The sequence below is a fragment of the Sprattus sprattus genome (genome assembly GCF_963457725.1).
Source record: "Sprattus sprattus genome assembly, chromosome: 9".
Taxonomy (NCBI): Eukaryota; Metazoa; Chordata; class Actinopteri; order Clupeiformes; family Clupeidae; genus Sprattus; species Sprattus sprattus.
In genome coordinates, this window is record NC_137928.1 from 7,564,470 (window position 1) to 7,587,331 (window position 22,862).

Genomic DNA, 22,862 nt, shown 5'->3' on the forward strand with positions numbered 1-22,862 from the left:
GCCCACAAGATGTTCACACAACACATTGAATTTGAGGGGGCAGTTCTATTAATATTTTTTTTTAAATGACAAACTCCAGAGTTAACAGATGTGAGAAACTCCTCTCTTCCTCTTATTTTATAACGTCACCTCAGCCATTAGCTTTAAAACAGAACTAAGTTATGGAGGTCAATAGTGCTTTCTTCCTTCTGTGTTTGCGTGGAAGCCTTCTCCAAAATCACAATAAGTATTTGCAGCCCATTTCACGAAAAATAAAAGCCTAATAATGAAGTGAATGTGGTTCATACAATAGTTTTAATGTTTAACTGTAAAGCACATGTTCTACATAACTATACACATAATCTAAACACACTATACACATAATCTAAACACACTGATAGGAAACACTACAAAGGACAGCATGTTAAAAAAGAAGCCACTAGATGGCTTATTACTTTAAGAAAAAAAAGTTGAAAATTGATGTAGCTATGTGTGGTCTGTCAACTACTACAATAATAGTATGAACATCTTCATTGTCCCTCTCAAATGGTAGGACATTTATTTTCTTAAACATTCAGATTTGGTCAATTGTCTACACACAATATGTACAATATGTCTGGACCCCCACAATGAAAACTTCAACATGGAATAGCATTTCTTATGAATATGTCTGACAAGAAAAACAAGACCCATACCTCTGACAGCTACAATGGTTAATGTGTCCTGACTGACCAACCAGTCGCTACAAAACCTCTGCCTTTACAGTCCATTTGGCAGTACTATAGAGGGAATCAGTGTCTGTCAGTGGAGTAGCCCAAGACTTCTTACAATAATGCAAGCCATGCTACTGGGTTCGGCCAGCGATACCCAACAAAGCAACATCCATTTCCTTTCCAAGGTCTTCAAGTCTGAAACATTCTAATTATGCGTAAGGACCTTAGTGGTGCAATGGCCTGGGCGATGACGGGATACGCATGGATAGCCCAAACCTGTTGGAGTAACATCACATAGACGCTCAAACCTGAGGCTTCAGGGGTCCCCATCTTTCTCCGTCTTCACCGTGGAAACGCCACGACCATCCACATCTCCAAGGCCCTGATCCAGCACATGGTGATGCGAGGGTTGCAGGTCGATGACAGATGGGGGGCCGACATGGTGTCCACCGCTGACCAGCTGATTGAAATGCATCTCGGTGTAAAAATTCATGTTCATTGAGGGGTCGTCCGTGGCAAAGTTCATATTGCCAAAGTTAGAGTTTTCATCCTGGTTGGCCAGAGGCATGCCAAAACTTGCCGTGTTGCCATCTTCGAGCATCTGTATGATTGAAGAGAGCATGTTCATGGTGTCTGTATCCAGAGAGCCTAGGGTTTCTTCTTGCTTCAGCTCATCAATGGCATACTGGACAGGTTGACTTGGTAGGTCTTCTTGAGAGGCGGTTACCATGCCGACTGAGCTCTCCAGGGGATAGGAGAATTGCTCAAAGACATGAGGCGCAGCGGGCTCTGGCATCACACTCTCAGCTGAGGTGGAAAAGAGGGAGTGAAATTATTACTTATTACTGTAGTAGTAGAAAGTGATATTTTGTTCACAGCTTCTTGTCAACGGTGCAACTCAAAGAGGAGACAGACGTAATATAGGTTACCTCTCACGTTGCACCCATCAGTGAACTTGATGTCAGGCTTGATTTTTCTTTTGCGATTGACACCATAAGGATCTAAAACAAACAAAACATAGGAATGTTGAATATCATGTAATATATCCTCAATTTAATTATACTCTGACAAACAGTTTAGTCGTGGTAACAGGAACAACTGCTCATAGGAAGAAGCTATGTGACATAACCCACGCAACTGCTTCTAGTCATTCCAGGCATCGTGTCTCCACAAGCTTTAACTGCTGACCACAGAAACTGGGAGAGGAGGTCAGCAGACAACTTCCAGTTTAAGTGCTTAAGTAACCTCTGACTCATCTGACATGGAAATACACCACTACAGCCTAACATGTTACAGCATCTATGGGACAACACCATTCAACTCTGACAAATATGGTAGATGTGGTCATGCTGACCTGGATTATGCGGCGTGTAAGTGAACTTGACGGGTTCGCTGTCCATGCGATCTGAGAGGCGTCGCAGGAGGACGTTGACCTCCACTTCCTCATAGATGTCCAGGTCCTGATATGGCGGCGACTTGAAGACGATGGCTATCTGACGGTGGACATCCGTCTGGGCAAACTCAGCCTTGGCCTCCCACGACCCCCGGCTGAAGATGATCTCTATGTCATCTTAATGGGTTTTTAAAAAAACATTTTTAATAAAGACCAACAACACAAGACAACTTACATATTTACATCTTAACTAGATACTGAACTGTGTGTCAGCTTTAAACCATGCCATTCAAACTGCTTTAACTCTGTGACTGCTAGGGTGTGAACTGGATGCAACAGAACAAAAATGAACCTTTCACTATATGTATGGATGGGTGGGGTGTTCTGTGTGCTGTTGTTTTCATATAACAATGCGTGGTATAAATTCTTAATTCAGTTTCCTGAATAATTTTTTCCCAGTTGTGCCCTAGACATATACCACATATCATTATCTTGTGTTTTTGTAGTTGAGCTTGGAAAAACAATAAACAAAGAAAAAACAAAAAAAATTACCTTTCTGCACTTTGTCGCAGAGCATGTAGATCTCTGTTTTCCCTATGCATGACCCCTTCACAGTATTCAAACGAGTTATTTTCAGCTCTGACGTTGTTGTTGCCTCTGTAGAAACATACAGAAAAACAAGACCCAGTTAATTATACATGGAGAAAGTTAAGACAGTATCACGTTTGTCACTTCAACTGTACTTTCCCTTGATGAAAAGAGAAAGCGTGGTATGTCGTGCAGTATGCTCTTACTCTTGTCGAAAATGGGGTTGGAGACGATTGGGGACAGATGGATGCTCTCGCCGTCTTCTCTCTCCAGTTCACATTGGAAACACAGTCGAACCACGTTCATGTCCATATCCTCAATGCTCTTAGACAGGCCAGCTGATATGGAATAAAACAAAGCAGTTTCTTGATGGCGTGTCTATGCTCCATAACCATTTAACATGTACACATGAAATGAATAAGGGTAGATTTATTGTAGATATATCACTCTACTTATGTCTTTCATGATTAGACACTGTATACATGTAGGCTTGGAAAAATCAGCATCTCTTTTCTGGCCTTAGTTTTATACATAATAACTTTCAAGAACAGTTTAAAAAGCATTCTGTATATAAGCTCACTTTGTAAACAAAACATGTTTAGAGAAAGTCTCTCATCATGTGTAGTAGTTGTACTCACTGTTAAATGGATCAATGTTTTGGTCCCTTCTCTTTTTTAGGGAGAGATCAAGCTCTTTCCTACGCACACACTGAATGCCCAAGTTGGAAAAACTATGAAGCAAGAAGGTATTCAGAAGATTAACACAAATCTTTCATTTTTATAATTAAAAAAAGTACTTTTTTTGACACCACATGGAGCACTGCTGCTGTTTACCAAAAATGGGCATACCTGTGTCGGCGAGTGTTGTGTGGGTTAAGGTGAATGACACAGATGCCATCAGAACAGTCTTTACCCACGAGGCAGTGGGGATGTGGGCGGTAAGGGATGTCCTTGGTGATGAGGGAAACAGTGACTCTGACATTTTTGATATCTTGAATTGGTCCTTGAACCTGACAGGAAGGAAGAGAGAGAGAGAGAGAGGCAAGACTGTAAGTGAAACCAAAACGAAAAACGAAACGGTGCCATCAACGGCAGACATTATGGGATGTGTTAGATTTCAAAGAGGTAATTCCCTCTCTCTGACCACAAAAAGAGGGTGTAGACCTCTCTGAGAGCGGACAGCTATGCAGCTCCTCTAGCTTTCTAGAGGAGCTCTACATAGTGCAGACAGCCCACAGAGGGGGGAAACCCCACTTGTTTGGTGGGACCATGGGTACATTCCAGTCGTGCCCTATTTTCAAAGCATGCCATAATAGCAAATAACAGATCTGTACATACAGATGCACATTAACAGTGACACAGGTGTAACGGGTCAAGCCACACCATCACAACTGCATTCAGGTGATTTGCAAAATCCTGCATAAACACTGTTATATTATATTATACTGTTGTATTAGGCGGAGTCAACTATTTTATTGCCAGTGTTTAGGTCATAAGTGGCCAATGTAATGGTGCATTTTTATGAATTAGCTGTTTTTGCTCTGATGTTTTAGAAAATACCTCTTTCAATAGAAAGACTTTTGAATTGTTCAGGGTACCTGACAGTCATGCCACTCAAATTGAGGGAAAACAATACACAACATTTTGATGTTCAGCAGAGTCAGCACACCCATGGGGCAGGGTGTTTTCCCATTAAAGCTTGTATTTACAAGCCTCTTCCAGTCTAGATATTTTATTGTGAGCCCCACTTGCCTGCATATCGGCAAGCCTTCTCATCAAAGACTTACTGGTCTTCATTAATCTAGGACAGCCTTCTCTAAACAACACAGGGTTTCATTCGGTCAATTATCTGTTATCTTAAAAACAGGAATAATAGAGGACAGTAACTTCCAGAATTAGCCTACACTCACAACATATAAAACTAAAGATGAACATACAGGGACAGTGAGAGAGACTACTAAATATACTCTCACTCAGTCAACCCTCAAGTCTATAGCGTGGTTTGGGCCTGACCTCGATAGTGGGCAGGGTCTTGTTGGCCTCGTTGCTGCTTGCGCCCAGGATGCTGCCGGCAGAGCGACCCTCGCATTCGTAGCGGAACCTCATGCCCCTCTCTTTGGGCTGCTCGGTCACAACCAGCTGGGGCTTGTCCAGCAGACGCTCCAGTAACTCTGTGTCCGAGCGGGCCGACTGCCGCCCAGCTGCTGCCGCCCCTCGCCCAGACCCGGGCCGGTGGGTGGCTCCCCTGGAGCCCCTCATGGGATGAATCACTGCGGTTGGGACTTGAGGAAATGTCCGCTGGGGCTGACAAGTGAAAGGCAAAAGAAAAAAGATTTAGAGGTGAAAAGAGGTGAGTCTCGAAGTATTTGAGCACTTCAAGCCTGACAGGTTAAGCTGACAAGTGGATGAACATAAATCATGAGAGAATACTTTTTTTCAGTTCAAAGAATCCGTATCTGTTTGGTCAGTTTAAAACCCACAATAATCAGCCACAGAATACAAGGCAAACACACAACAAAGAAAAGAAAAGATAAGGCAAACAAAAAAAATCTTACAGGTTGCTGCACGTGCTGGTTGACAACAACAACTTGTCAATGAAAAAACAAAATGTCTCTCGACTTGGCTGAAGAATCATACAAGACGCTTGTGGAAGCAATCAGACTTGGTTTCAGCAATTAAGGCAATTTACAATAATCTGCGTAAGGTATTAAGACAAAGTCAGTTCAAAAACGTAAAATACGAAATGGGGACGTCTACACAAAGGGTAGTTTGTGGGCGGAAACAGCCTTGAAACAGGAAGATGGTGTGGAGAGAAAAAAGTCAAACGAAGAGAGTGAACCAATAGGAAAGCCAGAAAGTGATGAGGCCGAGCCAGGGCTAAGCAACCTCACTTTGACTCTTGTACTTCCTTAGTGTTGGTTGCTATGTGTATAAATTACTGTTCCGAGACCAATATTTGCAATCACCTTAGCGGAAAATCTATTTTAAGCAGTTTTACAAACTGACTCCAGAACTGCACGGCAGCATGAAGAGGAAAATCGCAAGCCAACAGGAATGCAGGGATCATATTTCAAGACTTACTTTCTTCTTCGTCAGTAAAGACACACATTTTAAAAAGCATATGTCTTCGGCTTCTTATTATCACTCTTAAAAAACAACTATTTGAAGATTTTGTGGTGCCAACATTGTAATTGCCGTTTTTCCAAGCCATGCGGGAATATGCGTCAAAAACCACCGAAAGTGAAACAAAAAAAGGCATCCAGTTTTAGAAGCATTCATGGGTGTAACGGTAATCCTACAGGCTTCGATCATGAATAAGCATTTTACAAGCCATATTTAGTATTGCAACTGCACAAATCACTTTGAGTTATTGAAGTGTAACTACCAAGTTACAGAACATCTATTATTTATTATTTACATCTATTATCTATTATTTATTTACAACTTCGCCTCCATTACTGTCATGGACGTGCCTATTCACTGCAGGTGGTTTATGGAACAGATAGGCTGTTAAAAAAGATAAGTCAATATGTTTATATGTGGATAGAAAAAAAGTTAATGTAGGCCAAGAGGCAAATAGCTCACCTGGGAGGCTGTGCCCCTGGATACTAGTACTGGAGCAGTCTTTCTGGGAGAATCCGAGTCGGGAGGAGGTGGTGGAGGCCCAGGAAGCACGAACGGAGGTCTCGACGACGTGTCCTCCACGATATACTCCTCGATTATGTCTATACAGAAAAAATAAACTGATTGAAGACAGGCAGGCTCTTTTACCTATTCATATCAACTTTGCTGTTGGCTATCATGACAGTTGGTCAAAGAACAGGTCGGTGGAAAAAAGTGTCAAACTCACCAAGGTCGATTTCTGTGATGGAGGAAAGAAAAACGCAGAGTTAAAAGGGTATAAATAATCTCTGCAGCTCGGAAAGATGCAACTGGGTTTGAGTAACATGCAAAAGTGAGAATACAGTAGGTGTCCGCATAACCTGATAAGGCTACGGCTGCTAGAGACTGTGCAGTGCGCCGGTATAATTAAAACGAAAGCTTAAGCGCCATACAGAACACACGAAGGATGTTGAATGGCGTCATAGATGTTCATTTACAGCTCATTTACCGTATGTTTAAAAGTAATAACCCTAACAAAAATCCTGGTACATATTATCTTAGACCTTACATCACTTTTAAACCGTTCCGACTTTATAAGCCAAAAGAAAGTAACGTTTGCTAAATCCCATATTGACGTTAGCTAACGATAGCATTACTAAGAGTCAACAATGTCAACATACCTGTACCACCTCGCGTTCCGTTGTGGACTCTCATGTTTGTCATGGTATAACGTTGTGATACTTTCCAAAAGATCTCAATCTAATGGGCTCATTCGACCTGAAACTATTTCAAACTTATATCTATTCTTGAGTTCGTAGCCTCTAGTGCTCCGCTAACTCAAGTTGCCCCAGTTCTCCCTATTCCTTGATTTCTCCACCCGTTTGAAGGAATCCACGAGGTTTAGCATAACAGACACTATTAACACCCCTCTGTTTACTTGCTAAAATATATCAACCCCTCACGCTTGCTCGTGTTTTGAGAGTGATCCTATTCTGCTAGATGGAAATCCCCGAGCGTCACAAATCGGGAAACTCCCATCACGTTACTGTGACAACGAACTACCACCTGAGAGGACTACCTTAAACATTACCTCACAACTATCAACAGCCCATATGAGCACAAGAAAAATAACGTCTGTCAGAGAAGCTTACATCGAAGCACTAGGAAAAGGAACTATGCCTCTGACATATTTGAACATGACGATTTCTTAACATTGCATCACCCTATTCAACACTGGTCTGTGCTGTGAGGTCATACGAATTCCTCTAGCCTATCTTAAGAACTGAACTAGACGGTGTAACAAAAAGATAAAACAATGAAATGATAATGTTATTTTTTGCATGGTAAACTAAACTCAGTTAACTATAAACTAAACGAACTTACCCCATAGCAATTTACATTTTTCAAATATCACCATTCTGACGTTACATTATTCTGAGCCACAAAATTATAAACTATACTGCACAACACCAGGATAATCCACCCACGGGTTTTGTATGACACGATTCTTATTTCCGAATTAGAAAGTTTAGTTCGACTTGGTCGGGGGAATTCTACACAATCACGCCATCTAGAGGTAACTGAAGGACACTTCAGATAACACTGAGGATAACCTGACGCCTGACCTGTTATGTTGACATATCGAATGTACACTACTAATTAGGAGACTGGTCACATAACATATTACAGTCACTATGTAAACTTACCATACTTGCCAAGTTAACATGACTGAAATCCGTGAGCCACCCTCCACCCGATGATTTACGCGTTTGGCCATTCATTATGATCCAGTTAATTTTGCAATTCTCAACATATCTGACAAAAAGCAATTTGTGATTAAAATGGCAATAAAGAGTCTTGGACTTAAAACTATCTAACGACTTGAAACACTTTGCAAGCACACAGCTAGCACTGATAAAAAAATTGCTAGCGTACTAACTGGAGAAACATTACATTGTGAAGAAGATTTTCGCGGTGTTTCCAACCCAGACCCCAGCACTCAAGGCATAATTGAGGTGGCTAAAGAAAGGAAAGGTGTATCTGTCATACACCTGACATCAGTGCCAACTAAGCTGTCTTTGGAGTGTTTTAAACATAGTATAATAATGAATTAGAAGATAACAGAACTAGAAGCCTAGATAAAACATGCCAAAAACGTCCTTCATACAGCTGCTTTAAAGTAAGAACATGTCCACGCATTAACCTCTGATCCAGTTCATGAACACTGATTTAGCTTATATGATCCAATGTTTTTTTTTTTTTTTTAATTAGACATGGAAATAAATCAAGAATCCCATACAATTTTACTGTACTTATGCTTTACTATAAACATGAATGATCAAACTTTAATGTACCAAAATAAAAAGCCCCATCAAGTCATAATTACGGCACCAAAAATAAAATCAAGACAAAACAGGCTGTTTGTCTCTTACACGGCTGATGGTGGAACAGGACTTTTTCCCTATTCATGAAATCAATGGATGTGGCTATACTGTTAACTGTCAACGTGGTCCTGCAATGGAGTGTGAACGCATAGATGAACATTTCAAAATCAAAATTCCTGGTCAATGAAACATTTCAACTATTACTAGACAGTTTTGACATCAATACAAGTTTACAAGCTGAGATTCTGTACACTTTTGAGGACATTAAAAAAAGTGACAAAGAAAAAAAGAAATCATGTTATTAATAATATTAATATATATTAATACCTACAAGGCTGTTATTTTTAATTTTTTTTTGTTCAAGTCTGGAACATCAACAATTTTGCTTAAAAAAAATGAGGGTCACAATCTTCTGCAAGTAGCATTTGGATCAAGTCAGCCATTATGACTCGGCACAGAAGCCTACCTCGGCCCTCTCAACCTCTCATGCATCTCACCAGTACCCCTCAACACAGCGCTCACACATGGAATGGAGGAAAAAAGAAAATCACAAGGAATCCACAGAAAAATAGCAGAGAGTTGCTTGACGCTTTGTGTTTTCTGCACTTTTTTTTCACTATAATTTGCTGATATGTACTGTGATCACCCTAAGTTCCCCATCTCGTATGGGCTACTATTTATCAGTTACCCCAATTCCCCTCCCCCTCCCCAATATCACCTTCCCAACAATATGTAAAACAGTACATCACATTTTTACTTCACTTAAACTGCAAAAATATGGAAACATTTTTTTGAAAAAAAAAAAAAAAAAGTAATTAGGAAGTCTACGTTAAATATGATTCTTCTTCTGTGGATCCCACATGAAAGAATAACAAAGTTGAACTGAATTTTCTTTGTTTGCAGAGTCAATTATAGAACACCATATACTCCAGTTTTCGCCCCCTGGCAAACAGACGCAAGAATTTTCGACTTGAAGCTGTTTGGCTACGTCCTCGCCTGAGGGGATGGAGGGGAGGGTGAAGAGGGTGAAGAGGGTTGGAGCTTAATCATTCTTCTTCTCCTCTTCTGCTTTCTCTTCTGCTTTCTCTTCGATGGCTGGCGTGGGAGCGTTGTCGGAGGCCTCCACCGGGCTGTCCTTGGGCTTCTCCACTCCACTAGTGCCAAACTCATTGACACGGTTGGGATCCACTCTGTAGATCCAGCGCTGATACAGATAAATGAAGAACACTACATCTGTTGGTGGGAGAAAAAAAGCAGATGTCATTTTTGCAGACTGAACATTAAGAGAACAGAAAAACAGAAATGTTTGAAAATCCATTCCAATCTAAACTATACAAGAGAAATGACAAAAGTACTCAATCACATTTCCATTCTTGCAAGTGACATCATATTGGAGGAAACTTAGCCATGCATTTATGAAAATAACCTTTACTAAAATTATTCAGAAATCCAGACAGCCAGGTAAAAAACCCTAGCAGGAGAAAGCTAGTATTAACTCCTAGATCACCGGGCATTCAGTGTCAAACACTCACCATCTCTTAGACAGCCTATTCTGTACATCATGGGCATCTTGATGACAAAGGCAAACAGGTCATCAATGAAAGTGTTGAGTGCCTTATAGGTAAGCATCCTCCATGGGAGGTGGGCCACAGACTTCATCTTATAGTTAATGAAGAGCTGTGGTGTCATGGTAATGAAACCTGTAGAACAACAAATAAACAAAAGACAGATGGAATGAGAATAAGGTTCTGGCTCAGAGAACATTCGCGCAGTATGCGAGAGCACCACAGTGAAAATTTCACAAAAAAAGGTTTTGGTACAATCACACAATCAACTGACAAATGAAACAAAAAAGGTCTCCACAACAAACTACAACATTCTGTGCTGAGTGTATTTTTCAAGGTTACTTGGCAACTCTGATTTTCATGTCATTTATATATTGCGCTGTTATGGTTTGTAAAACAAAAGGATACTTACCAAAAGTTAACAAGAATCCATAAAGCATGCTCAGTACCCATGAGTACCAGCCTTTGTGCTCCACATACAGCAGGCTGTAGACAGCATAACACCCAAAGAGAGGGTACAGGCACCACGAAAGGTACTTGAAAGCCATCTGAGAGACAAGAGGGATATTTAAGGAGGTGTCCTAAGGTTTGTCTCCACTTAAATTAATGTATGTGCACTTTTCATTTTGGTTTCAATACGACTACTTACATCATCATATTGCTTGGTGGAGGACTGAACGTATGTGGACTTGTCTTTGAATACCAGTCGTGGGATTACCCCAGCAATCTTGTTCTCTCTGTCCAGCTGGAGACAAAACAAAATGTCAGCTAAAAACCAGACCATTTATATGAGAGTGCTTACAGTTCTCACGATAGTAAGATAAAAAAAAACACACATATCAGCAGAAGTCAGAGCCACTCACTTTGACGTCCATGACTTTTGTGATCTTCCAGAAGTCGATGAGCAGGCCGATGAACACGCTGACCTGCACAACAAAGTTGGTCTCATTGTCCAGGATGTAGAGCAACACCACCAGGGACTGGAACACCCCAAATGTGATGGAGCGAACTGACAGGCCCTCCAATGACTGACGGCTGTTCCAGAACTGGATGTCTGAGGAGACAGAGAAGGGAAGATTGAGCATGTCTACGACGAAGTGCACCCAGAAAGAGACAGACCAGTTTAATTTAGGTGAAAAAATATTGTTGTTCTGGGTGATACCAAGCAAACCTTTCGTGTAGTTAATTCAGAAGACACAACTTTAAAGAGGACCCATTATGCCTTTTCAGTGTTTTCCTCTTTCCTTATTTAAGGGTATTATATAGCTTTCTGGTCATGTTAACAGTCTGCAAAGTAACAAAGCCCAAAGTACACAGCAGAGGGAGTAATTCTTCTTAACTTAAAGACAAAGTAGCTAAAACGGAGCGTTTCAGACAGAGGGTGAATAGAGATGTACAGTATAAGAAAGAAATGCGTTTTTGGAACACTGAAGCCTTTAAATCTATTGTAGTAGACCTCAAAATATATTATGAACACTGAAAATGAGCATAGCAGGTCCTCTTTAATGTCTGCAACAGTGTGAACAACATCATGCTTATTTGTTTCATAAAACCAATTGTTGCACCTCCTTTAAGGCATGTTTATGGAGGTACATAGTTTTTATAGCATTTATAAATACATCTTCTTATTATGTGGTTGTGTGAAGAGGACAATCCAGATCTGCCACTCCCACAGATACGCTGGGTTTTCATACTGTACTTTAGTGAACCACGCACTCACCGTTTTTGAAAGCCAGGAATTCAAAGATGCTGTGAACTATGGAGACAACGATGGTGATGCCCAACAGATAGGGATTGGTCTCCAGCAAGGCAGTCTGTGAAGAGACACATCATTATCAACTCTTGCAACTGGATGCAGTGAGCTGGCCTTTCAAGCTTCATTGGTTGAAATCAGTCCACCATTTCGTAAGGCCACATAGTCTTTATTCTACTACTGCATCTGTTCACAGTCAAAATCTCTCTTTACAATGAAGCTGTAAGGAAACGAGATACAGATCAACATTTAAACCATTTGATTGGCTGATATGAATCTCACCAAAGATATTTCTATGGTAACAAAAGGCCCACTGCTGTAGGAACTAGCCAAAGGGCACAGCACACAGCACAATGGAGAGAGAAAACCTAATTTATGAGACATTCTAAACCTGATTGTTCAAATCCTTGATTGTGATTGGCTAAAAGCCGTTGTAAAATCCAGCATTACCTTACAATTTGACCTGATTACATTCCATATTACTGCGCAGCGAATGGCAAGGCATTCATATAGCGCATTTCATACCCAGTGTTCCATCTGGCTGTTGCGTTGCTTCAAGGGTTGCGTGGCAACGATTTATTTAGGAACTATAATTTTTAGTGGCGGAAGAATGACTGTTTATTATTAAACTTGTTTCTTAAATTGAATTGTCTTTAATTATGAAACCATATCAAATATGTGTAGTAACAGGTTTAGAAAAGCAATAAGCCCCGCGAGTCCGTGCTTTGCGCTGATTTTAGAACAGGTAAGGGGGTTTAACGGCACTCCGCTTCGCGTCGTGCCTAACAACTCCCTTACCTGTTCTAAAATCAGCGCAAAGCACGGCCTCTTGGGGCTTATTGCTTAATTAAATATCAGGCAAACAAGACAGAGTTCTACTGTTGCCAAGAGTCTATCTTTCCCCAAATAATCATCTCTTCACATCTAACCCGTTCCTTTATAGCCTACATAGCAGTTGGGTGTAAAACAAATGGTGGAGAACCAGTCTGATGGCTAAGGTGCTGATGGCTTATCAGTAAGGGCCTATTCAAGCTCTTCACAAACGCCTGAACAACCAGGCTAAGCTAAACTAATCTTCATCACATCTAGCATCTGCTCCTTCCCATCAGTCCCTACCTTTACAGAGTCTTGGTCCTCGTCTGACTGGTCGTGGGTTTCCTCGGCCAGGAAGTTCCAGGGAGAGCGGGCATTCTGGGCGGCATAGAGCTGCCAGCGCCACAGGGACAGCGGGCAGTATGTGATGCGCAGGGGCAGCTTATTCAGGGTCTCGTTGATGGGGATGTAGTCTTTCTGCAGGTTCCAGTAGTCATTGAAGTAGACTATGGGGTAGTAGTCGCCGCTGACTGCATCAAACTGCACATCTGTTAATTGCAGAATATTTTTAAAGAAAAATCAGTAACGGAAATACAGCTCTTTGAGTCTAACCACTCCTTTATCTCTGCCATGTGGCTTAACAGGATTGACTACTTATTAACATACAGTATATCCGCTACTTTTCTATATCCAGTCCTCACTAACGAGCAACATCCAGGTTCCCTTATCTCGTCCTTGGTGCCTCTCTAGCTGCACCCCCTTTAGATGACAAGAGTATCTTTGTGGAAATGGATAGGAAATGAGCCCTAGTGACTAGTGACTGTTTATGGCAGAGATAGTGACACACACACAATCAGAATTGTATTTCTGCATTTTACCCATCCAGGGTAGTGATACACAGAGTGAACACACTTACCCAGAGCAGTGAGCTGCTTTTGAGCACCCGGGGAGCAGTGACTGGGGTAAGGTGCCTTGCTCAAGGGCACCTCAGCCGTGGATGTGGGCATGGGAGAGCAGTGGTCTACCACTTCCCCCGCCCACATTTTTCCTACTGGTCGGGGACCGAACCGGCCACCAGCCCGAAACCCTAACCAGTAGGCCACAGCTGCCCCAGTTTTTTAGTTTTTTTTTTTAAATGGATTTTTTTTTTTATTGTGTGCTGTATGAATGCTCAATGGTGTTGTTTGTTGTCTTTACTGTAATAAGAATGTACATGAGATAAGAGGTACGTGTTCAGAGTCCTGGGAGCGGAGGAGGTACTGTGTGTGTGTGTGTGTGTGTGTGTGTAACAGAGGCATGCAGGCGTGGTGAGGCTTACGCTGGTCTAGAGGTGGGGGAACAGACCCTTTGATCCAAGCCGTGTGGTCGTCTACCATGTTGATGGTGAGGTTGGGGTGCCAGTGGGAGATGATCTCCACAGGTCCGTGGCTCTCTGCTCGCTGGGGGCAAAGAGGGGCAAGTCCAAAGGCAGTGTTACACAATGTTACACCATCAATCAAACAATCCAACCACAAAGACTCTGGAATCGGTAACCCCGTCAGGGTTAACGGATCCCCATTCACTTTAAATGGAGTGTCGTCATCCTTTGCAGAACTGACTTGTGGCTCGTTCAGTTCGGCAAAAGGATCCGTTAACCCTGACGCATCAATGCATTCAAACGCGTACGTGTGACTGGTGTGTTACACAATGTTACACCATCAATCAAACAATCCAACCAACCACAAAGACTCTGGAATCGGTAAGAGTGGAGCAGAGCCCATTTTTACTGACCTTTATCATCTCGGGGTCTGCTTCCGTCTCTCCGGTCAAGAGATTCTTGGTCTTCATAAACTTTCTCCGCTTGAACTTATTCAGCACTGAAAGTCAGTTTTTAAAATCAATCATTCAGAGGAAATTAACTTGAATTTCGAATCTCATTGTTCTGAAAAACTAGTGGAAGCCTTTTGACACAAAAAAAAAACTAGCAAGGCCATCCCTAATGAGCATGTGCTAATCTTTGGGAAGGCTTCTCCAACAGGCAATGCTGCAGCCAACTGACTCAGGGTTCGAATACACATAAGCGTTTTTTTTTTAATTGGGACGCTAGAAAATGCATTGATTCCTATGGTACGGCGCGCTTTGCGTGAAAGTGCGCCGTACCATAGGAATCCATGCATTTTCTAGCGTCCCGTTTTAAAAAAAAAACGCTTATGTGTATTCGGACCCTAAGGACAAAGAACTTATTTCATGAATGGATGTCATGTGCAGACTGGTTTTAGGAGAGTAACTCCACCGAGGACTTCATTAAAAACAGAGATGACTTACTGCGAGAGGAATGGACAGTGGCCAGCCTGCGATATTGGCCTTTGCGCTTGGGGTCCGGGTGAAAGCCACTCTTGGTGAAGTACACATGGATATAGAGAGAGCCGTTCAGCTGGACGCTCTACAACAGAAATGTAAAGAAACAAATCATGTCAGAGGTGTATTTAAACATCAAGTAACACAGGTATTCCCATCAGTCAACACCTTACTGTAAAACAGTGTGTGTGTTTCTCATTTGACTCGGCTGACAAACTTTACAACAGAAATGTAAAGAAACAAATCATGTCAGAGGTGTATTTAAACATCAAGTAACACAGGTAGGCCCTATTCCCATCAGTCAACACCCTACTGTAAAACAATGTGTGTTTCTCATTTGACTCGGCTGACAGACATAGATTGGAATCTGATAAATATTCCAGTTTTTCTGTGTTTCTCATTTGACTCGGCTGACAAACATAGATAGGACCCTGATAAATATTCCAGTTTTTCTGGTTACATCAATATGCAAAGTGAAGAGGCCCTGATGTCTCTTATGGAGTGAGAATAAAGGTTAAGCAGAGGACATGTGTGGGACTGAGCCCAGTCACACGTACGGATCAGGGACAGAGATAGGGAGAATGGAATGTTCCTGGGACTCTCTGCATCATTAGATATTTATTTTAAATTGGGGATGACATGAGAACCAATTATTTGGTACCAAGATGGTGCCAAAAGTCTGAAAACATGATGGTACTTGTTTTTCTACAGTTCCTTCAGCCAGAGATTTCTAATCAGAGAAGCTAAAAAAAATCTTTCTGTAAAGTTCCTGATTTTTCTACCACTGCCAGATTTAGTCACCATGTATCTACGGTCAAAAAAGCACCATCAAAAGAGAGTGTGACCCCAATCCTCCCCCCCCAACCCACCTCTGGTATTTCCAGGTCCTTAGAATGTTCATAGCACCCTTCTTCCCCTATACTCCAGTCTCCATAGACTAGATCTTGCTGGAACCAGAAAAGTGCTTCTGTGTTATTGAAGTCCGTAAATATCTCATCTTCAGAGATATACACAGCGAGATCCTACAATGAACAGAAAACAGAGCAGAGTCAGAGAAAATTCTCTATATGTGCACTTCAAGAATATGTATTTAATAAGCGAAGGACGTGTTTGGGGTCGAAGGGCTGGTGGGGCAGCCTACCATAAGGGTATCCTTGGGAAAGAGGTTACGGCTGGGAAGTCTTGGTACACCGGCAGGCGTGTTTGGATCCGGAGTTGAAGAGCCACGACGGAACCAACTACTTATGGCCCATATGACAAAGATCCTATAGACGGAGGGAGAAAGAATGTCAGCGGAACTCTGAGGTAATAACGAATGCCCTGCTTCGTCACTCAATTTGAGAATAAAATATCACAACAGATAAAAGCAAATTATACTTTTAATGCTTGCAATTGAATCAACAGGTTTAGACTGGATCTCAAACAAACATACAGCATCTGTATTTTCAGGTGTAGTGGGCAAAGTACACGGGCTTGAGTCTGCCAAGGGGCAAGCAATCATTCACAGACTATGAATGGAAAATGCAGTTAATGCAACAAGTCCCAAAACATGGCTTAGTTAGAGTAGTACATGCGCGAAGCTCCAGAGACTTCATTTTAAATCCTAAAACTTGTTTTTATCCATCATAGACAGAGGAAACATCCATTCCCTTGGACCATGTCGCAACAGTGCAGCATTCTTAAGTGTACTCTGCCAAGGGAGTCATTCCTCTGACACCAATTACCACGGCAAACACCCCTGCACTCCTAAATATAATATCAATGCTTCAGCCCTAAACCTGGTTGTTTCTAGACATGGAGTTTCCGGAAGGCTCAGTTTCAAATATTCAAGCAGGTGTTGTGGCATTGCCCATCAGCACAAGCCTAATGAATAATGAGGGAAATTAAAAGATAACAGTTGGTTACAGTACAGGAGGTTGCTAATCAGCCTGTTCAGATGCACTTGGGATAAATAACTAGCTAGCTGTATTTGGCTAAATCCAGACCATAATAGCCAACCCTAAACCTCTGTGTCCATAAACAGCAGCTTTCTAACATTCCTCATAGTGGTGTAGTGTGCACAATGACACTTTGTGTTTGCATTTTATGTTTTAATTTCAATTAAATGGGTTCATCAAAAAGATTAAATCCCCTATTTGCTTTGAAAAAGTAAATATGTTACTGATTGTTAATATGCATGCAGTATGATATGATACGCATCATCGAGATGTTTTTGTATGCATGGCCCATTTTACACCAGTGCATGGTTTCCGTAGACTGAGGTGGAATATATAGGTCACATCAATGAGCATAAAAAAACTGCACAAAGAACACTAATAGACATAAGCAGACAAACACCTACCAAGACTAGGTAAGTAATTTAACACCTCCCCAATATTATACTTCCCTTGAATCCCAAACGGATTGGTTAATCAAAGGTAGTATTCAGGGTCCTAATAGTTCGGCTGGATGTATCTAAGAGCCTGACTATGGCTGTTAATGGCACCCCAAGCCATAATGAGTGCATAGCCTGTGGCTTCAAGCAGAAAATTGCAATCCTTTATAAGATCTAGATGGACATTAAGAACACTTCCCGAGGAGGTACAGTAACTGCATATTTAGCCTGGGAATGATTATATTTGGATTGAAATCGTTATACTGGAGTATGAGAAGAAGTATGAGTCTACCAAATACTCAGCATCTGCCACACCTCAGTAAACTGTTCTATCAGGAGAAGAGGAGTGAATAAACGTGAAGAGGAGCTTCTTGACTGGACTCACCTAAAGAGAACGCCCTTGATGACCTGCCATGCGTTTTGAGGAGGCTGTGCAGGCGGCTCCTGTGCAGCTCCATCAGTCTGTGCAACCTGGTCACCTGCAACCGGGTCAGCTGCAGCCCCACCATTAGTGCTCACCACCTGCAAAATGTACACACTGTTAGATGGGGATGTTTTTTTTTATTTTTTATTTTTTTTACAGTTTTTGCCCCAACTGAGGTGCATTTCTAAATATCCAACTCAACAAAATAGATATCAATACGTTCCCCATCAACCTTTTATTAAGTATAAAACGGCAGTCAATATCGGGAAAATAAGCCCCGACAGGGCAAACAGCACCCCGACACAAATATTTCACAATTATGGTATGCAATAATCGATGCAGCTTGCATTTTAACACAAAACGGATGTGTAAACAATAATAATTAAAAAAAAACTATTTAAAAAAATCGATTATGAACTTTTCTGAATCGAGACAGAATCATTCTAGAGAGAATCGAGATAAATCAAAGAATCAATTTTTTTCCCCCACCCCTAACAATCACAGCAACATTCTCTGAACACATGTGAAATTGTCAATCTCTCAAGAACCACTTAACATAGTAGAGTGGAATTCGGTGTACTGGTGTACCTGGCCTCATTTGAGCACATTTCCTACAGTGACAATTTGCTTGCTTATCAAAATGGCTGACAACAGCCAATCAAATTTCAATCTTTGCCAGTGGCCCACATTCAAGAAACTTCTGAGGCTCATTCATATGGAACATAGAAGCTATGGATCAAATATGAAACAAATCAGCCACAGGTGCTGTAATAAGCACATTTACATTTTGTCTGATATCTTGGGATCAGCATGGGTTTTTTCCCCTCAGATTGCTTATAAACTCCAAAATCAAAGGGCTTTCCAAAAAACCTATTTCATGAAAAAGGCACGAAATCAAACTCATCTGAGGCTACTCATCGATCCCATCAAGAAAATTGGTGTACATAATATTCAGACCATCCTGACAGAAAGTGATTGATTTGTTAAACTGTTTCCAATCCAAGATATGCAATCAATCAAATTTGAGGCCCTGGCTTATAATGACTCTTTGGCCAATATCTGCCTCAGTCCATCACTACCACATTCGTTGGACGTTACAAGATACCAGATTTTGTGAATTTCATAATTCATTCATCCATCCATAAAGGCAACTGCAACTTACATTTCAAAATCTCAAGAACGGCTTCAGCTAAAACTCTGAAATCTGGTATGCACGTGATATACAAAATGTGCTCACATCTCCTGAAGTTCCACTCCTCAACCAAAGGGTTAACAGAGGGCAATCAAATTTCAGCAGTCAATAAAAGGACAATCTTAATGAAAATGTGTAGGCTCAATCATATAGGAAATATTTACCCAATTAAAATGAAAAAGAAATCCACGAAAGATGTCGCTACAACAAGCTACAACTAATTTCCCTCTGTTCCTTTGACATGGTTTGGTTTTTCTTATAAATGAATTTTGCCTTACATTCTTATATAACATTTCTAAAATTAAAATGGTCTTTTTTGAGGTCAAAGGTGGATCCTACATTCAATCAACATTAGCAATACAACACTAAGTGCATACAGCTGATTTCTTGGCACGTAACAGGTTGGTTTACGGTGGCATCATGATACCAATTACTAAAGAAACAGACCACTAATTTGGATACAATTAAATGTTTGGTTAAAACTAAAGAAACCGGACCACAACCTGAGTACTGACATACTGGAGATGGTGTCTTCTGCAATGCAAGTGCACAGTTTAACATTAGGCGTTAGGTCAATATGCAGCCTAGTTAGTTAACGCTTGTTCACATAGGAGGGCCAGCGGAAGAAGGCTAAGTTAGTGCTGTTGGCAATGTTTGACACTTTTCAAGGACGTTACTTAATCTACAAAACGAGGAACGGATATCAATGGAAATGTCACTTCCTTCACATTGAAAAAATTGAGCATTACTCACATATTCAGTGAACGCGGTTTGCGTCACTAGAATATAGAATACTAAAATAATATCATGTGAAAAAAAATGTTAATGTGATGAGGTATGAGTTTAAGATTAGACTAAATCAAAACGAATTGAACACACCTGTTGGTTAATCTAAGGCTAACTGGTATTTGGTTCTGGTATTGACACTGGAAGTGTCGTGTATGTAAATGTGATTTAGTATTAGGACAAACGTAATCTTTTCTTTCTCTAGGAGTATCTCCTATGAAAAGAAAATCAGTGAGCTCAGAGCACTAAGTTAACCTAAATCTATACCGTGGACTATTGCAGAATAACCCTCACCCTACAATGTACTACCTATTACTTCAGTTAACAAACCAAACAATATGTTGTAGCTCGGTAAGGATACAAGGCATCCCTACCGACACATCCCGAAATGTTTTTTATAAGCAGTAATCAATCGCTTATCAGTTTTGAAACGTTACCTGGGGCGACAGACTGAGTGAGCTAGCTTTCTATTCTAGCTAACTCTTCATTATAGCAAAGTGACCTAGCCTAGCAGCTACCTAGCTCTCAAGTGTTAAGTAATTAATCAGATACTCGCATACTGGCATCATCACGTTTGTTAAGTCTAGTCAAATGAATGAATGGCACTATGGCGAAGTCTTCTTTGGAGATCGTTAACTAGCTCAGTATCATTAACAGAGGATTACCCAACGCAAATATACTAAAACAGTGAAAAGAGAAAACGCATTTGATGATTAAGATAACCTTGCTAAATTAGCCTGCAGGCTAACTAGCTTTAAACCGTTCCAAAACCCAGTCAGTCTAGTCTTGTAGAGAGCATGCTAAATCAGCTTCCAGCTAACTAGCTAGTGGACATGTCTACGTATACTAACGTGAGAATTCGGGCAGAGAATGATGGCAGGTCGTTTTTGCACTCAATATAATTAGTAACATAGTGGATAACCCTTATATTAGTTCAACTGTATTTTCATTTCTATCATAAGACATCAACGTTAAAATGAAATGTTCCCCGTAGCTTGCTTCGTAGGGTCGGAAACAACCCGGCTTTCCTCACTAGCGATAGTGAATTACGACAAATGTGAAAACTCTCCACCCGTGATATATGCCAATGACAGACTCAAAAAGATGTCTCATCAAAGAACATCTGATGTACATTTATGGACTGCAATATAGTTGTATTATATGCTTACCTCGCCGTTGCTAACGGCGGTTTCACCAGTAGCTTCGTTCTCCTGCGCCGCCATCTTACCTGTCTCTGTCGCACACTGCTGGTGATGTGCAATCACATGCCTCGCGTGAATTGAGATTGCGTACAGGCCTATTCAACTGGGCCTCCGTAGTGCTGCACCTTTAGGCCACACCTACTTTCGCAGTGAATCAGAAGTGTTTCACTCAACCTGACCATTCCAAGCATAGACCTACAGTATACAGCCGCGGAAAAAATTAAGAGACCACTTCAAAATTATCAGTTTCTCTGGTTTTACTATTTATTGGTGAAATTTGGTAGGAATGTTGCCAGTAGGTTATAGAATAAAACAAAAATATACATTTTACTTTAACACATACCAATAAATAGTAAAACCAGAGAAACTGATAATTTTGAAGTGGTCTCTTAATCCGCGGCTGTAGGCTACATGTCTATGAGTCCAAGGCCTATTAGGCCTCGTTCGGATAGTCTTTTTTCTTTAGGAAGGATCCTAACTATCCTAACATCCCTTTACTGGCTATACTAGCCCCTTACACAGACTTAACCACTTATATTCCGCACTATCTATTCGCACTATCCACACACAAGCACAATAACACTATCTTTGCACTATCCACACAAGCACAAGAACACTATCTTTTTGCATCTTCACTAGCAGCACAAGAACACTTTCCTCCTGGGCATCTACATCTACACTGTCACAATCAATGCATATTGTACCATAGGGTCAGACCCATTTTTGTATCTGTAAACTCCCCACTTCTTGTGAACATGTTCTCCCTATGTTAATGTGATTGATGTATGTCTGTGAGTTGTATAAGTGTGTATAAACTACTGGAAGACCTACATTTCCCTCGGGATTAATAAAGTATCTATCTATCTATCTATCTATCTATCTATCTAACTGAGTGAAATGACCCGGAAGTATGTAAGTGACAGCCATGATAAGAGCTGGTTCAATGAATGCTTAAGAAATGTTAAAAATGCTCTGAATGCTTAGGAAAGAAGCTTCAATGCTTCCTTTCATATCTCCTTAAGCATAGGGTACACTGGAGCATCCTTTACGAAGGAAAGGAGATAGTATTGCCTTCCTTGCGACAGCAACAACAACCCAACCAACAATCAGGTTGACCCATGTCAATAACATCCGCCTTTGACAATTTGTAGCCTAGTGTAAGTGCATTTGGTTGTCTTATGAATTCTACTTCACATCTTTCCTTCACCTCATGACGTTTTCCATTGAGGTCAAGGAAAAGGGGTTAGAAAAAGACAATAGGACTGACTATCCGACTGCAGCCTTGGAAATTATCTGGCCAAAGATTTTTACATAGCGGGGCAAGGTTCCTCATGAAGATCCACTTCCTGCAACCTAGATCGTGAGAGAAGGGTCACAAATCCCCCTTTATGCCGACCAGAGGAAAATGTTTCATCGTGAGGCAAAAGCAAACGTTTTTTTCAAAACAGATTTCAAAATATAAATTCATATAAATCAAGTTTAGGGTTCAAGCCGCTTACAGCAGGTGGGGTCTTTCCAGGGGCTACCACTTGATAGATGCTTTCCGTAGCCAGGCTAGTGGCATAATTGAGTTTGTAATGCTGAACACTGACTAAACATTACCTTAGGTGACATACTGCACTGGAGTTGACCAACATTTAGCAGTTTTTAGTGTAAGCATTTTAACACTTCCTGGCTTTAAAGAAAAAAAACCTACACACACACCAAATGGGGTTCTATGTCAGAGACCTAAAAGGTAAAACCCTCATGGTGGTAAA

The 22,862-nt window shown here is 41.0% G+C and overlaps 2 protein-coding genes across 2 annotated transcripts; both read right to left on the reverse strand.

The window, feature by feature from the left end:
• Positions 1-1,008: 1,008 nt before the first annotated feature.
• On the reverse strand, positions 1,009-6,998 carry relb (v-rel avian reticuloendotheliosis viral oncogene homolog B; the record flags this gene model as incomplete). Its single annotated transcript, XM_080844569.1, has 10 exons — positions 1,009-1,499; positions 1,622-1,693; positions 2,047-2,262; positions 2,638-2,742; positions 2,880-3,011; positions 3,312-3,403; positions 3,522-3,682; positions 4,686-4,976; positions 6,258-6,415; positions 6,956-6,998. 10 exons carry the CDS (start codon positions 6,996-6,998, stop codon positions 1,009-1,011), a joined length of 1,761 nt encoding a protein of 586 aa, XP_080700695.1.
• Positions 6,999-9,388: 2,390 nt separating this feature from the next.
• On the reverse strand, positions 9,389-21,126 carry clptm1 (CLPTM1 regulator of GABA type A receptor forward trafficking; the record flags this gene model as incomplete). The annotated part of the gene is made up of 14 exons (XM_080844217.1): positions 9,389-9,892; positions 10,192-10,359; positions 10,637-10,772; positions 10,874-10,969; positions 11,088-11,278; positions 11,945-12,038; positions 13,094-13,338; positions 14,109-14,229; positions 14,561-14,646; positions 15,095-15,212; positions 15,997-16,149; positions 16,269-16,392; positions 17,887-18,023; positions 21,073-21,126. 14 exons carry the CDS (start codon positions 21,124-21,126, stop codon positions 9,702-9,704), a joined length of 1,914 nt encoding a protein of 637 aa, XP_080700343.1. The 3' UTR covers positions 9,389-9,701.
• Between the last annotated feature and the right edge of the window lie 1,736 nt (positions 21,127-22,862).